At 43.4% G+C, this 13,788-nt stretch overlaps 1 protein-coding gene across 1 annotated transcript in view; it reads right to left on the bottom strand.

The window, feature by feature from the left end:
* LOC6558889 (dynein axonemal heavy chain 3) overlaps positions 1–13,788 on the bottom strand; it is a 38,339-nt gene that overhangs the window by 1,476 nt on the left and 23,075 nt on the right. The window contains exons 30-52 of the mRNA XM_001983197.2: positions 13,389–13,559; positions 12,106–13,314; positions 11,904–12,047; positions 11,625–11,807; positions 11,164–11,369; positions 10,780–11,094; positions 10,454–10,685; positions 8,710–8,835; positions 7,579–8,642; positions 7,212–7,523; positions 7,001–7,148; positions 5,649–5,859; positions 5,459–5,593; positions 5,168–5,340; positions 4,410–4,577; positions 3,400–3,959; positions 3,157–3,331; positions 2,903–3,075; positions 1,866–2,348; positions 1,629–1,808; positions 1,414–1,573; positions 699–1,108; positions 101–311 (exon numbers count right to left, since the gene is read on the bottom strand). Of these exons, the coding sequence (XP_001983233.2) occupies positions 101–311; positions 699–1,108; positions 1,414–1,573; positions 1,629–1,808; positions 1,866–2,348; positions 2,903–3,075; positions 3,157–3,331; positions 3,400–3,959; positions 4,410–4,577; positions 5,168–5,340; positions 5,459–5,593; positions 5,649–5,859; positions 7,001–7,148; positions 7,212–7,523; positions 7,579–8,642; positions 8,710–8,835; positions 10,454–10,685; positions 10,780–11,094; positions 11,164–11,369; positions 11,625–11,807; positions 11,904–12,047; positions 12,106–13,314; positions 13,389–13,559 (7,149 nt within the window). The remainder of the gene's footprint in view (positions 1–100; positions 312–698; positions 1,109–1,413; positions 1,574–1,628; positions 1,809–1,865; positions 2,349–2,902; positions 3,076–3,156; positions 3,332–3,399; positions 3,960–4,409; positions 4,578–5,167; positions 5,341–5,458; positions 5,594–5,648; positions 5,860–7,000; positions 7,149–7,211; positions 7,524–7,578; positions 8,643–8,709; positions 8,836–10,453; positions 10,686–10,779; positions 11,095–11,163; positions 11,370–11,624; positions 11,808–11,903; positions 12,048–12,105; positions 13,315–13,388; positions 13,560–13,788) is intronic.

Genomic DNA, 13,788 nt, shown 5'->3' with positions numbered 1-13,788 from the left:
TTTATAGCTTTTTGTTCCTAAAAACAATTTGCATGTCAAATAATAAAAAAATTTTATCACTCAGTTTAATTTGTATTAGCTTACTAAAGCCATATCTTACCCTGATGTATGCGCCCACATCGGCTACTTGAGATGTTTGTGATTCGAATTTTGTGACCGCAAACTCAATGAAAATCATGTCGATTTGAAAGCGATTCTTGCGCGAATAGTTTTGTAGGACGCCCGTCACAAATGATTGGGTGAAATAGAAGCCAGAGATCCAATAAACATTCGGTTCCCCATTCTCGATCCAGTCCTGAAAGAAGGCCAAGCTGGTGTGGAGAACGATGTGGCAACGATGAGTTATCTTATTTTTCAATTTTGTTAATAAATATTAAATATCTGATCACAAAAGAACATGGGAGGGTGCGGTGGATAGCAGGAGCAGACAGCAGCAGCAGCATCATCCTTTGATGTCAATGGCAAATAAGATTTTGGTCATGAATGGCAGCATTGAATAACAACAAGTGAATGGGACAAGGGCAGAGAGAAGGAGAAGGAGAGTGTGTCACATGTGCAATACACATTTATTATATTTACACAATTGCATCTAGTAGGGTGCTCAACGGAGTGGGGGGATAATGCATGGAATACATGGCAAACACAATGGCTGCCAATCGGACTAGTCGGAAAATATAAAAATGCGGCTTTGAACTTACCGCGCCAACAAGTCGTTCACATAGCTGCCCAGGGGCTTCAGCGATGGATAGCTCTTCTTGAGCCAATCCGCCGGCAGTTTGCCTATAATCATCGAGGCATGAGTGCGCTCCAGCTCCGGTATCATCGCAATCTGACCCACCACAGCCTTGCCCACATTCACCAGACTCTTGCGTATATAGGACAGCAGTCGATTGAAGCGTATCAGCTCCTGGCGCAGTACCGTATTCATCGAATTCGTATAGATCACCGGGTAGGTCTTGGACACCTCGGCGATGTCGAACTCGTCGGGCAGGCGCTTCAGCAGCTCCTTGCATATGGATATGGCCGGATCCTCTTTGGCACCGCCTGCCGAACTCGCCTTCACCGAGGCCATCAAATCCGTTTGAGTCAGGAGTACTCCGCTAATCAGCTGTTGGTACAAGAAATACATTAATTATATAAATGATAAAGTAATATCCGACCTCGATTGACACTTATTGACACTCTTATCATAACTTTGTCAAGAACTTTATACTCATATAAAAATAGTGATAGGTCTAAACTTTCCAGTATCATAATTGTTTTAATGATGATTTGACTTCTAAAACAACACTGCATTTAAATTTAAAATTATTAAAAACCTAGCCCAAAAATGAATTTGGGTTTTCAATGCGTGACCCAATTAAGATAACCCCCATAGCAAATATGAGCATAAATAGTTGAATAATGTTTTACCGCATTGGTCTCCTTCACATTGCGATTGATGTCTGCGTTTGCATGCAGGCCATACACCTCGGGTTGCGGACTGAGCGGGAATGTGGAAATGTACTCAATGGAGTTCATTTTCGTGGGACTGATGGGCACGCGATAGTCACCAGACTGGGACAAGGCATATCTAAAGGGACAAAGCATAATATACAAATAAAAAATGGGCACTCAAGAAAACGTACTCTTCTTCCTCGATGGTGTTGCTATTGTAGATCATATTGAGGAGGGAGAGTATCAGGCGACGATCCTTGTCATCGGTGACGCGTCCGCCGTAATTGCACTCGCCCGTCAGATAAACATGTCCCCGGAACGGAATGCTGTGACTCTGAGCAATAAACATTTTCAGCTGCAACAATGAGATTCTGCAGGAACACATTTATAAATAGAAGAATGTTAGGGAATCTCCATCAATTACTCACTTGAGATCGGACTCATTGAACTCGTAGGGTATATTCCAGCCAAGTGGACCAAATTCTCGACGCTCCTGAACAACAGCATGGAAGAAAACCAGGGCAAAGACACCTCTCAGCCAGCACTTGTTAGCCTGGTCCGAGAAGAGGAAGGCATTCGTGAAGAACTTGCTGCGTGTCAACGGATCCGAGGTGAACGAACGATGCATATTCGCCCGGAGACCCTTTGGCGGCTCGTTCGTCATCTTGACGGAGTTCTGGAGCACGGATACGGGAAACACGGCACTCGGATACGATGTGCACCACAGGCGATAATCGGCATGTGCACCATCTGTTAGTGTGTTATCATTGCAGATGCGCTCCAGGTCACCCATCCAGCTGAAGGCGACGTGACAATTCTGCAGGACGACCCATTGGCCGTGACGTGCCGCCTCCGTGATCATTTTTTCCGCACGCGGTCCTTGACCCTGACCCAGCGATATGGTTTTCAATCTGCCAGAGAGAGAGGCAGAGAGAGGTGGAGAGAGGCAACCAAACAAAACGCGCTTGGCATAAATTCACTTCAAAAAAGTAAGAGCAGCAATTGCGTTATTTATGCAACTTTGCTTCGCAAATTACGAGCTGAGCAGAATTACAAAATATGAATATATATAATTATAAGTAAATATGTACATGAATATATGAAAATAATATAACATAATTAACATATTTACACCGTATTTATTTATTTATTTCGTTTCATTTAAGAACGCAAATTTTGGAATGAATTTGCTGGGGGCTAAATAGCTATCCCCTCTTTTTGAGTGCAGCAATTGCTGGCTGCTATAAATTGAACACCCACACTCGATAGCGGTACAAGGCGCACATGTCGCGCTTAATCGAAAACCAGCAAGAGTCCCCAGCGCAGGCTGCTGGGCAAAGAGGGGAAAAACACCAACATTGCCGCTCAACATGGACACGGAAATATGAGAGAGGAACTTATTCATTCACTCATTCATCGACTCACCGACTGACTCACTCTTGGTTGGTTTCGTTAATTAACTTACTTGTCGTACATGTTGCGTTGTTTGGCGAACATAAAGAGGCTGGCCATGGGATCGGAGCCAGCTGAAAGCAGAAACACCAGCGGTATTTTTGGCGAGCTATCTGCAAACGAGGCGCCCAAATCGAATGGCGGCGGCTCCACAAACGACTTGTCCAGGTTTTGTGTGATGAAAGCCTGTGCACCACCCCCACCCAAAAAAAAACAGAAAGGTACACTCGATATATACTCGTACCTAGGTATGGGTATCACACTTACGCGCACTGCTGGCACCAACTTGTCCGGCCGTAGGCTCTTTAGGATTATCAGGTACAACATTTCGTTGACCTGGTCATAGGGCGTGGGCAGCGGTAGATCCTGCGGATTAATGGCATCGTAATAATCATGCCAGCTCTGCAAATTATGTCCAATTTGGGCGTGCATGCTCTTCAAGCTGACGGGAGGAAATCCAACAATGAAGAATCTATTAAAATATGATGGTTTATATCATTTTTCTATTACCCATCTAAATCACTGGCTCGGTATATGCCCTCCCAGGCCTTGTCGGGCAGCCAATCGCTAAATGGATTTTTGATCAAGCTCTTGAAGCCAATGCCACCGGTTAGGAAGAACAACAGCTCATTCTTATCGACACGGCCCTGTGAGACGAGGATGCCCAGACACATGACCAGCGAGATGACCAACTTATCCTTCTCGAAAAGCGAGCGGCAGACATTCGTATAAATTGATTTGGTAAAGTAATCGTTGAGATTGCTCAAACGCTCCGCTAGCACTGCCGACTTGGTCGCCTTCAGTAAGGTGTTCACAAAGAGATTGAGGAACCAGGCCAGGGAGTATTGATACATGGGATCCACATTGGCCAGCTCACTGATGCAGAAGAACAGAATGGCCGAGTGTTTGGACACGGGTATATATTGCCGGCGGGCAGCATCGATTTCAATCTCGGTGGCAACGGCAATAACCTGTTTCTCCTGTATATCCTCGGACAGGATTTTACTCGAGGATAGTATGTTGATGGCATTCTCATCCTCCAGCACATTACCCTCCGAGGTAGACAGCACCTGCAATCATAAAGTACGCTTTTAGTAAATTTTCCTTACTTCCAATTAATTGAATTGTCATTGGCCAAGGCAGAGCACCATAAATTGTTTGTACGACTCTAATTGAATAGCGTTGTATCTAACCCAAAAAGGATGCTCAATACAAAGCATATTTATTATAACAGCACCAAGCACACAACCAGACAGAGAGTTATAAAGAAAGAGTTAAAGAGGACACACTACACTCAGAAAATAAAATCCACTGACATTTTGAAAATCATCAAGAACAGTTCAATTTCTAATTCAGAGAGTATAAATCTAATTTTCAGGGTTTTTCGCTTCTTAATTCTTAGTTGTCTCTGCTTTTTGTTCTATATTTAGAACTTATTTCTAAGAAACAGAACATAATTTCTAGTTCTTCGGGCGAGATTTATTTTAAGACCTTTTTTTTCTCAGTGTGTAAAAACTTACCTCTAATATCTTGGATTCAATGGTGTACAATGCATCACGATTCCTTGCGGATTCAATAATCAATTGTTCCTTCTTCTCTTGCAAATCAGGACGCTCGTGGGCCACGACAATCGCCAGCAATTGTTCGCGTAATCCTTGTTCCGTTATCATGAAATTTAATACTGTTACCTAAACACGGAGTGAGAGCATCGAGGAATCGTAAAATGGGTAAAATGAAACTCAAAAATAAATACACACACACAAAGAGAGAGAGAGAGAGAGAGGAAGGAGATAAAAAAAATAAAAAAGGGAATGGAAAAGGGCCAAAAACTGCTGACAACAGTTGCTGCATAAAAAGCAATGGAAACGCCAACAGAAGCGAAATTCTGGAACATTTTATAAACACGCCAGGAGCAGCAGGACTAGAAACATATAGACTGGGACTGAGACTGAGGCGAAGACCTCGACTGGGCTGCTAGTTATGCGGACGCCAACAGACAGCAGCCAGTCGGGCACGTACATCAATAGGATGTCCTCAACAACCACGTCGTCATCCTCATCCACATCCTCATCCTCATTGTCGTCATCGAAAATTTGCATATTGCTAGCGCCTGCTGCGCTGCAGCGCATTTTACAAATATCAATTTAAGTTTGTCGTTTTATTACACAACACTCTAACGTCATCATTGGCTTGGCTTGCCACAAACTCCGTCATCATCATCATCCACAGAGCAGTCCCTTTTTGGGGCACCTAGTTGTCGCTGCATATGTCAACTTACCATAACCATCACTTCCGGCGGATAATGCGGATTGCGCAGACAGGTCGTTATGTAAAGACGAAAATCGGGATTGTATTCAATCATTGTGTCGCCACTTCTTATGAACAGCCCACCCTTATGCTTGATTATATTCTTCTCCAATATGGGCGTCAGATTCGAGTCCAGTTTTTCGCCTAAGCAAATGTTAAATGTTAAATGTTGTTAAACATTTATTTGACACTACAGCAGCTTCTTTAAATATCAGTTTCATTTTTTGCCGATTATTCGTGTGTTATTCCTTGTGACACTCACCCACATTCTCAATGAGCACGGGTTGTCCGTATGTGATTGCCAGCTCCAAGACTTGCATGTAGTTGCCATCGCTTTGCTTAATCACCTTGAGATGATTATTCTTCTCCATGTTCTTAATCCACTTGTTTGCTTGTACTAATGTGGATTGCTTTGAATATGGGATTACTAATCAGATTTCGCATTCACTCACCCTGCGGATCGATGAGCAAGGAGTAACGACTTGAGTTCGTTACAATGATGCCATTCTCCACAGAGAAGTTATCGGCCGGCAGTCCAGCCAGCGACCAGGCCCGTATCGTCATCGGGTGACCCAGTGTGGTGGCCAGCGAGAAAGTTTCACTACTGGGTATATGGCGGCGAGCGCAGATCGCATTCCAATCATCCAGAATGTTAACGCGATACTAGAATTGTTAAAAAAACAGCAAAATTCACAATTATCTATTAACTCAAGCAACTTTTCCTTTTTATACCCTTGTAGAGAGTATCATAATTTTATCGTCAAGTTTGTAACGCATTGAAGGAACTGTCTCCGACCGCATAAGGTCATTATTTTCTCTCACTATCCCAATTTGTATACCCATGTCAACTATGCTAACTATTGCAACAGCCTTGAAGCTATCTTAAGATTATCTTAGCAACATTGGATTACTATATCTTATAACTGCCATTGAAACAATCTTTTGAAAAATGAGATTTTGTGTGAAAAATTTTCGTTTACCAACTTATCCAAGCAAACTGATCTCTGAACTCTTATGCATGCTATTATGCTCCTAATATTTAAAAACAAAATTATAAAAATCGGATTATACGTATATAGATTTCAAAGCAACAATCTGCCTGTTTTTTTATTTGTATAGAATAATTGTATAGAATATATTATTATTTCAGCTGCGGCTTGCCTAAGATAGTCTTTTTCATGCTTTTTTTGGCTTGAATATTAACATGTCAGCATTTGTGCATTTATGCGAGCTGCTTTTACTGAACAAACCCCGTATACTAAATGCATATATATATATACATATTGTGTATAAAAATGTCACGTCAGCCGTAAAACTAAACGCGTGGCGGAGAAATTGAAAAAAAGCAACGTGAATAGCAACAAAATTGTGCAAAAAAAGATTAGGGCTAGAAAGCGAGTGAGAGTAATACGAAGTGCAGATACTCTATACTTTATATAGCTCTAGTTAACCACAATATCTGTTAACTTATAGGTAAATTGCGTTTTCAGACAAGTATGGGAAAATAAAGTTAAGTTTACTGATATATATAGTCACAAGATATTGAAACTTAATTTTTTAAATTTAATTCTACTTTTTCTTTTATCCCATTGTATAATTAAGATATAACATAGTCCGACACGAGTAGGACAACCCTGTCTGACATGCTCATCAACAGAGCTGCATGCTGTTCTGAGGACCTTCAGCAAAAGGAAGAAAAAAAGCGAATCAATGCAACGTGCTCATGCATATTAAAATCCCTTCTGGTCAAAAAGCAGGACCATTAGCAGGGATGCTGCTGCAAATGTTTGACCAACTAACTCACCTCGGTGGTAAAGAAGCCCAGATAGGCGGTGCAGCCACCGGCGAGCAGAACATCGCCCACAATGTTGCTGATGGATTCGTGCAGATTCTTGGCCGCCTCCGACCAGCGAGTCTTCTCCCCGCCCAAGCCACCCAACAGCTTCTCAGCTCTGCAACAAATGGAGAATAATTATTAAGATTAGAATTTAATTCCCTCCCTCTTTCTACCCCACCTTGTCAGCTTCTTCTCACAGTTCTCGATGTCGTCTTCGAGCCGCTTCTTCTCACGCGATTTCTCCGCAAAGAAATCGTTTAGTTTCTGCAACTTGTCGAGGATTACCTGCAGCTCGGCCCGCTTCGCGTTGAGCTTCTCCATTTGTGAGGAGAGATCACCCTCGGCTTCGGCCAGTGCCGCCTTCTTGGGCATCACAATGCGAGCGACCTTGTCGTAGACATCCATAGCACGCACCCAGCGACAAATGCCCTCGCAGGCCATCGAAGCAGCCTTGATTTTCTCCGGCACAAAGTCACGATCAGCTATATATCTTGTGGAATATATAAAAAATAAAAGACCTACAATTTAGAAAAAAATCCACTTACTTTTCTCTTATCTTTTTTATAATCGGTGGCGGTATGTTGTCCTTGTCAAAGGTTTTCAGTGATTCCAGAAATTTCATGTCGCTTAGCATGCGCATTGATGGGCCCCAATAGTCCTCCACCATATGACCACTGGGATCTGGCTTGCGATCCGGTTTAATGCCCTTCAAAACACACACCGCCTCCAGAGTTAACTTGACGCCATATGGCGGATTCTTCATCGATTTGACAACACCAATATCAGCTGGTTTAAGCGTGTTCAGAGCCTCCAGTGCTGCCTCCATGGCGGGAATAGCTTCAGCGAGATCCGTTTCACAATCATCTTTGATGGCCTGAGCAGCAGCAGCTGCTTCATTGGCAGCCGCCTCATCTGCACCCACCACTTCCTTCTTCTTCTCTGCCTCAGCCGTCTCCCGCTCAATATTCACCATAATGCGATCCGTTTCTTCGGACAACACTTTCAACTTGGGCTGCAACTCATAAAGATTCGTTTGCATTTCACCTACTTGACTGGCAGCAAAGTCGAGTTTCTCCAAACCAGTCGTGTATCGATCACGTAGTCTAGTAATCTCATCCAGCTTGCGGGCGTAAAAGGTGCTAAAAGCTTTCAACAGCTCCAAATATGCCGAAGGGGTGACATAATTGCGACGACTCAACTCCAGATAGCATTTCTCGCTGGCATCCACAACCGATTGATGAAAGTACATCACACAGAAGACCAGATCCTGTTCTAACTGCGTCAGCTCACGATCCACCTCACCCATTGTTTCACGCTTCTCCCCCTCCTGAGGGACTTCCTCCGCGATGCGTGGCGTCTCCTCCTCATCGTGTGGCTTATTCAGCTGCATAGATGTGACAAAATAGGTCCCCACCCTTGCCAATGCCTCCTCTGGCCAGGGCATATACCAATCAATGGTGCAGCAATTGATTAGTGAGGGATACACACGAATGCGCTCCTTAAAGGATTCCCCAATGGGTGAGAAGGCGAGTGCAACATGCAATTGTTCCCTTATCCTCTCGATATAGTAGGCATACACCTCACTCGGCAGCGAGTCCAGCACTTTGCCCTAAAGGGGAATTTACTTTCTCATCAGAGAGGGAGAGGGAGAGGGGTAGTTGGGAGAAGATGCTCACCACTTGCTTGGCCACATTTGCCATATTCTCCATAATGGATGCCTTGTCCTCCAGCTGATACAAATTTGGCAAATCACCAGTATTAAGTACACCATTGATATCCTCCACATAGCCCTCATCCGTTGCCTGTAGTAAATAAACAAGTATCCCCATTGAGAATTGTCATTCTAAATCTCATTCAATGCAAATCCAATTCATGCTCAACTCTCAACTAAATGTTTATGCTATTGTGCCAGAGGCAGGCAGAAGTTGCACCTGCGACTGGCTGCAGCAGCTGTAGATTTTCTGGAACATGCATTTTGCATTGGCTCTAAGTGCCACAGGATTTGATTCCCCTAACTGGAGTTCCAGTTGCAGTTGTATCTCTTTGAGGCATTTTAGTGTAATTGTTAATTAATATGTGCTTGGGGAGATTTGTGTGTGTGTGTTTGTGCATCGAACGAAACCTAAACACAGCATTGATTGATTGGCCAGCAGAGATAGAGATATAGATTGGGAGAGAAAGATAGTTGAATTTGCTCAACGATTTAATTAGCACAAGTCTGCACTGTAAGTTGGTTGCAGTTCTATCTATGGTAAAAGGTACACAGCATAAAGCAAATGCACTTGGATTTTAGGGGATCAACTATGTATTTAAAGTTACTCGCAAGTTTTCAAACAGCTAACGGCACAATTGTTTCATATAACTACATTTAAACAAGTTAGGGTGCACGAGTCGGAGGAGCTCGATTGGGAGGTATCCTAAATGCAGCTCGGCTTGTTGTACAATGTAAATATACATTAGATTTGAATTAAAAATGAATGTCTACAAAATAAATAAAATGTGTTGATAAATTATATATCAATTGAAACCCTTTATCTTTACAATTGTTTCTTTTATTTTCATCGGACATCTATTTATATCAATATACGCAAAACGGCTGCAGTTATCGATAAAAAAAAAAATACACTTGATTTGCCTGAAGTAAACAAGAACTTTTATTTCCAATTTGAAGTCGCTAGCTCTTAAAGTCTCTAATATTAGCTAGTTCATACAGAGATTCCATCCATGGCTAAGTCTACTCGCAGATGCTTTTTTGTACTCATTACATATTTGCACAACTTAATTATACCATTCTACCATTCCCACTCAAAAAACACGCTGTTATTCTAGCAATATAATTATACCATGATGGCAAATGGCTTTTAGCTTGTCAGCTTTTAATAATACAATACTAATTATGACAGAGTGAAAACTGAATTTTCTTAACTGTTTTATCAACGTATCGATTTGTTTCTGTCCTTGTTAATTTATTGACTTGCATTTTGAGATTTGAGAGCTGTGCACAAAATGCTCTTCATTTTCCATAATTAATAGCTGCTGCATATGCAAATTATTTAACCGCAATCAAGTTATGCAGCTCAACAATTAACCTAATTATGAATGCAAATTTTGGGCAAAACAATGAGTGTTGTGTGCCACTCAGCTACCCACTCATATCTAATTTTGTCCAACAGCCATGTCAAGAATAGATATATATATATCTATTTAAATTAATTTAGAATAATATCCAGTTCCTAGTATCACACATAACTTTATGGGTTTGTTGTACCCAATATACGCTGCTGTCTGCTGTCTATCTATTTGGAGTTTACAATATTATTAAAACGCTTTTAATGGGCCATCAACGAGTTGCTTGTTGCTTTTTATGTTGATGGATCGATACCGAACGAGTTAATTAATTCTACATGGCAAGTAACTCACCTGGGCGTCAGAGAATAGAAATACGGTGTGATTCAAATTGAAACTGGATGCCATTAGTATTTTCTTTAGATCATCTCGCCAATCGGCCAAAGTATATGACTTGGATACCTGCACTGTCATCAGACGACAGTCGGCAATGTGAGCAGCCAATCGACAGGAGCTGCGACGACCTGAACCACCCATGCCAACCATTAAGATATTACCTCTAGGCATTTGCAGCACTCGAGATACTCTGTAAAATTAGCAGGTGGATATTATAAATATAAAATATTTTATGTTATAAATATTCAATTATTAAATGATTACATATTATTAATTTTAAATACCTGCTGACATGCTCGATGGCAAACCGAAACATGACCAGATCCATGGGTGTGCTGGAAAATGAATTATACTCCCTCAGATAGTATTTCATGAGCTTCTCCAATTTCTCGTAGCTTTCGCACTCATCATAGTATTTTGGCTCTGCATCGGGTTCCATGTAATTGCCATAGAATAGATTGCGCAGATCGTTGTCGCTCAGTTTCTCGCCGGGTTCGATGCGGTCGGCAAAGGCCGATTCGAGTGAAAAACGCAAACAATTCTTGCACGCATCGATGGCCATGATGAGCAAACGGTCCCGATCCAACTGGTCAACCAGACTAGGGGACAAATGACAAATAATAATAATAAGAAAAACGGAGGCGACACAAAGTTGAGGCTATACACACCGGTCATAAAAGACACGATAAGTTTCATGGGCCCAGAGGCGACCGAGCTTCTCCGGATCCGGCATACGCTTGGCCGGCACCATGACAATGCCCTGGAAGACGCGAGTGATGTCTCGCAATGAGAAGGTGTAGTGAGATTTGGCTGGCGTTGGCAAAAAGATGCGCATCGACTCCCGATACACGCTGACCATTGCCTCCGATAAGCCCTGTGAAAAACCAGCTTCGACATGAAATGCAATCTCCAAAAAGAACAGCAGCAACAACAACAACAACAACAATAACAACAATTGCAACAAAAACAACCAGAGAACGTGGTCCGGCAGCCTCTTGTGAAATTAAGTTATAAAATACGCCATTTTAATTTTATTATTTCTTGGCAGAGAGCCAGCCAGTCAGCGATTCCCCAGTGTGTGGTTTTTGTTGGTGCTGTTGTTGCCGTGGGTGGATTGCATGCAACATACGCGGGAGAGCAGTGCCACCTTCTCTGGATAGCCCTTGGCGAAGTGCCAATCACCAATTGTCGTGAATATGCGAATGATGGTCGAATCCTCAAAGGAGTCCACGGCCACAACGAACATGTGCCGATAGAGACGCGGAAAGATAAAGTTACTCCCACCCAATGTGCCCATCGCACAGACTAGACTCTGTCGATTGTCGAGTGGTAAGAGAGAGTGTGAGAGAGAGAGAGAGAGAGAGAGAGAGGTGACTTTCATTTATCAAGTATTTGCTGGCACACTCACCATGTCGACTAGTTCAATTTTGGTTGTATCCATCAAATCTGACCAGTAGCCATGATCCAGCCAGGTGCGCAACAGTTCCAACGGTGGCTGGGAGCCATACGTATCCTTTGAGGGCATGGCCACATCATCACAGAAAACTATGCACTAAATGCGGACACCAATCAATCTTTTAAAGCAACTTTAACTTTTATTGTTGCCTTACCTTCTTGCCCAGAGCTGGTCCAAAGACGCCCTTGCGCCGTCGATCCAATTTGCTCATGATCGTATCCTGCACCATTTGTGCCGAGGTGCGAGCCGAAAAGTTGATTATATTAATGAGATTTGCATTTTTGGGCAATGCGAGCAGATTGCTCGTAACAATTGCACTCTTGCCAGTGCCAGTGGGACCGATGACCAGCATGCCATACGAATTGGCAATGCAGAAATCTTGCCAGTAAGAAATATAGCCCGTCTCCTTGGTGGGCACAATCAACTCACTAATTTGAGCATGCTCCGGAAAATGGGCACTGCCCGACGTGGGATCATCGGAGGACTTTTGCCACGTCCACCAATTCTCAGCCTCATCGAAGCGATAGTCGAGAAAGACCTGTTTCTCGGGAAACATTTGGCCACGATTCAAGGAGAAATACTTTGGTTTGGGGAACTCCTCATTGGAGCCATAGATGACCTTACGCAGCAATTGGTCAAAGGTACGTTGACCGTTGCCCGTTAGCGCCGAGCAGTAGGCCCAGGCATAGCAGAAGAGGAACATCTGCTGGAACCACGTCTGATTGAACACCTTGTGCTTCTCCAGAAAGTAGAGCAGAAAGCGCGAGAAAGTCTGATATTGATAAATGGGCGACAATTGCAACATTTGTTTGCACAGTGGCAGAAATTGCAACGCTGCCGGTATTAACCACTCGACCATGTCCTCGAACAGTGTCATATAAATATCGCTTAGTCCCACAATATTAATCAACACGTTGCTGAAACTCTTGTGAAAGGCGCGCCAGCCCAGCTGCGATGGTTCCATGTAGATCATGCCGCAACGCGAGACTGTCGCCGGCGAAGCCTGTTCGAGATCAGCGGGCTCAAACATCATGTTCATCATTTTGGTCATCTGCATAATTTCGCCGGACATGAGACACAGTTTCTTGTTGTCATCGAGCACGGTATTCAAGTTCTCAATCCACACCGCATCGACGGGACCATCGAACATGACCCAGGCACGTTCAGCCTTCGGTCCCTGCACCTGCTCCCGGAACGTTTTCGCCAGGACACCATCCGACCACTCGTGGGAGACGGGATCAAAGCGACCGTAGAGTTGACCCATCGTAATAGCCTTGGGATTAATAATGCGAAAGACCACCGGATACTCCTTGAGCGTGGCCTCCTCATCCGTGGACACATTGCGCAGCGTCAGTGCGAGCATCTATCCAACCAAAGCACAATTATTAATTCCGCGCCATTTAATTGGCAACGGGCCCGCCCCACCCACTCACTCACCTGATAAGCTGTGGTCTTGCCACCCATCGGGCCACCGACTATCATCAGGCCGTGACGCACCAGCATCATCTCGTATATCTGTAGTATTTTTTCCAAATACCAATGTGTTGCCTGCAGATTGCGCTCCGCCAGATTAATACGCAGCCACTTGAGTATGTCATCACGTTGCGGCTGCAGGATGGGAGTAGATGAGAGATGAGAGCCGGAAAAGTTGGGAGTAAGGCAAAAAAGGAGTACAGGTGTAAATGAAATATGAAAAACATGCATTGAAATATGCAACAGCAAATAAAAGCTTGAATGGGCATTTCATTATAGCCCTACAGGCTTCAACACAGTCCCCATGCAGTTGGCGACACAAAGTTGCTGCGCCGTGGGGCAAAGTTAAAAAGTCTGTTAGTAC

Source organism: Drosophila grimshawi, unplaced genomic scaffold (assembly GCF_018153295.1).
Source record: "Drosophila grimshawi isolate 15287-2541.00 unplaced genomic scaffold, ASM1815329v1 contig_44, whole genome shotgun sequence".
In the NCBI taxonomy this organism is placed as follows: domain Eukaryota; kingdom Metazoa; phylum Arthropoda; class Insecta; order Diptera; family Drosophilidae; genus Drosophila; species Drosophila grimshawi.
Note: the sequence above shows the minus strand (reverse complement) of the source record. Positions and strands in the feature narration are given on the sequence as shown.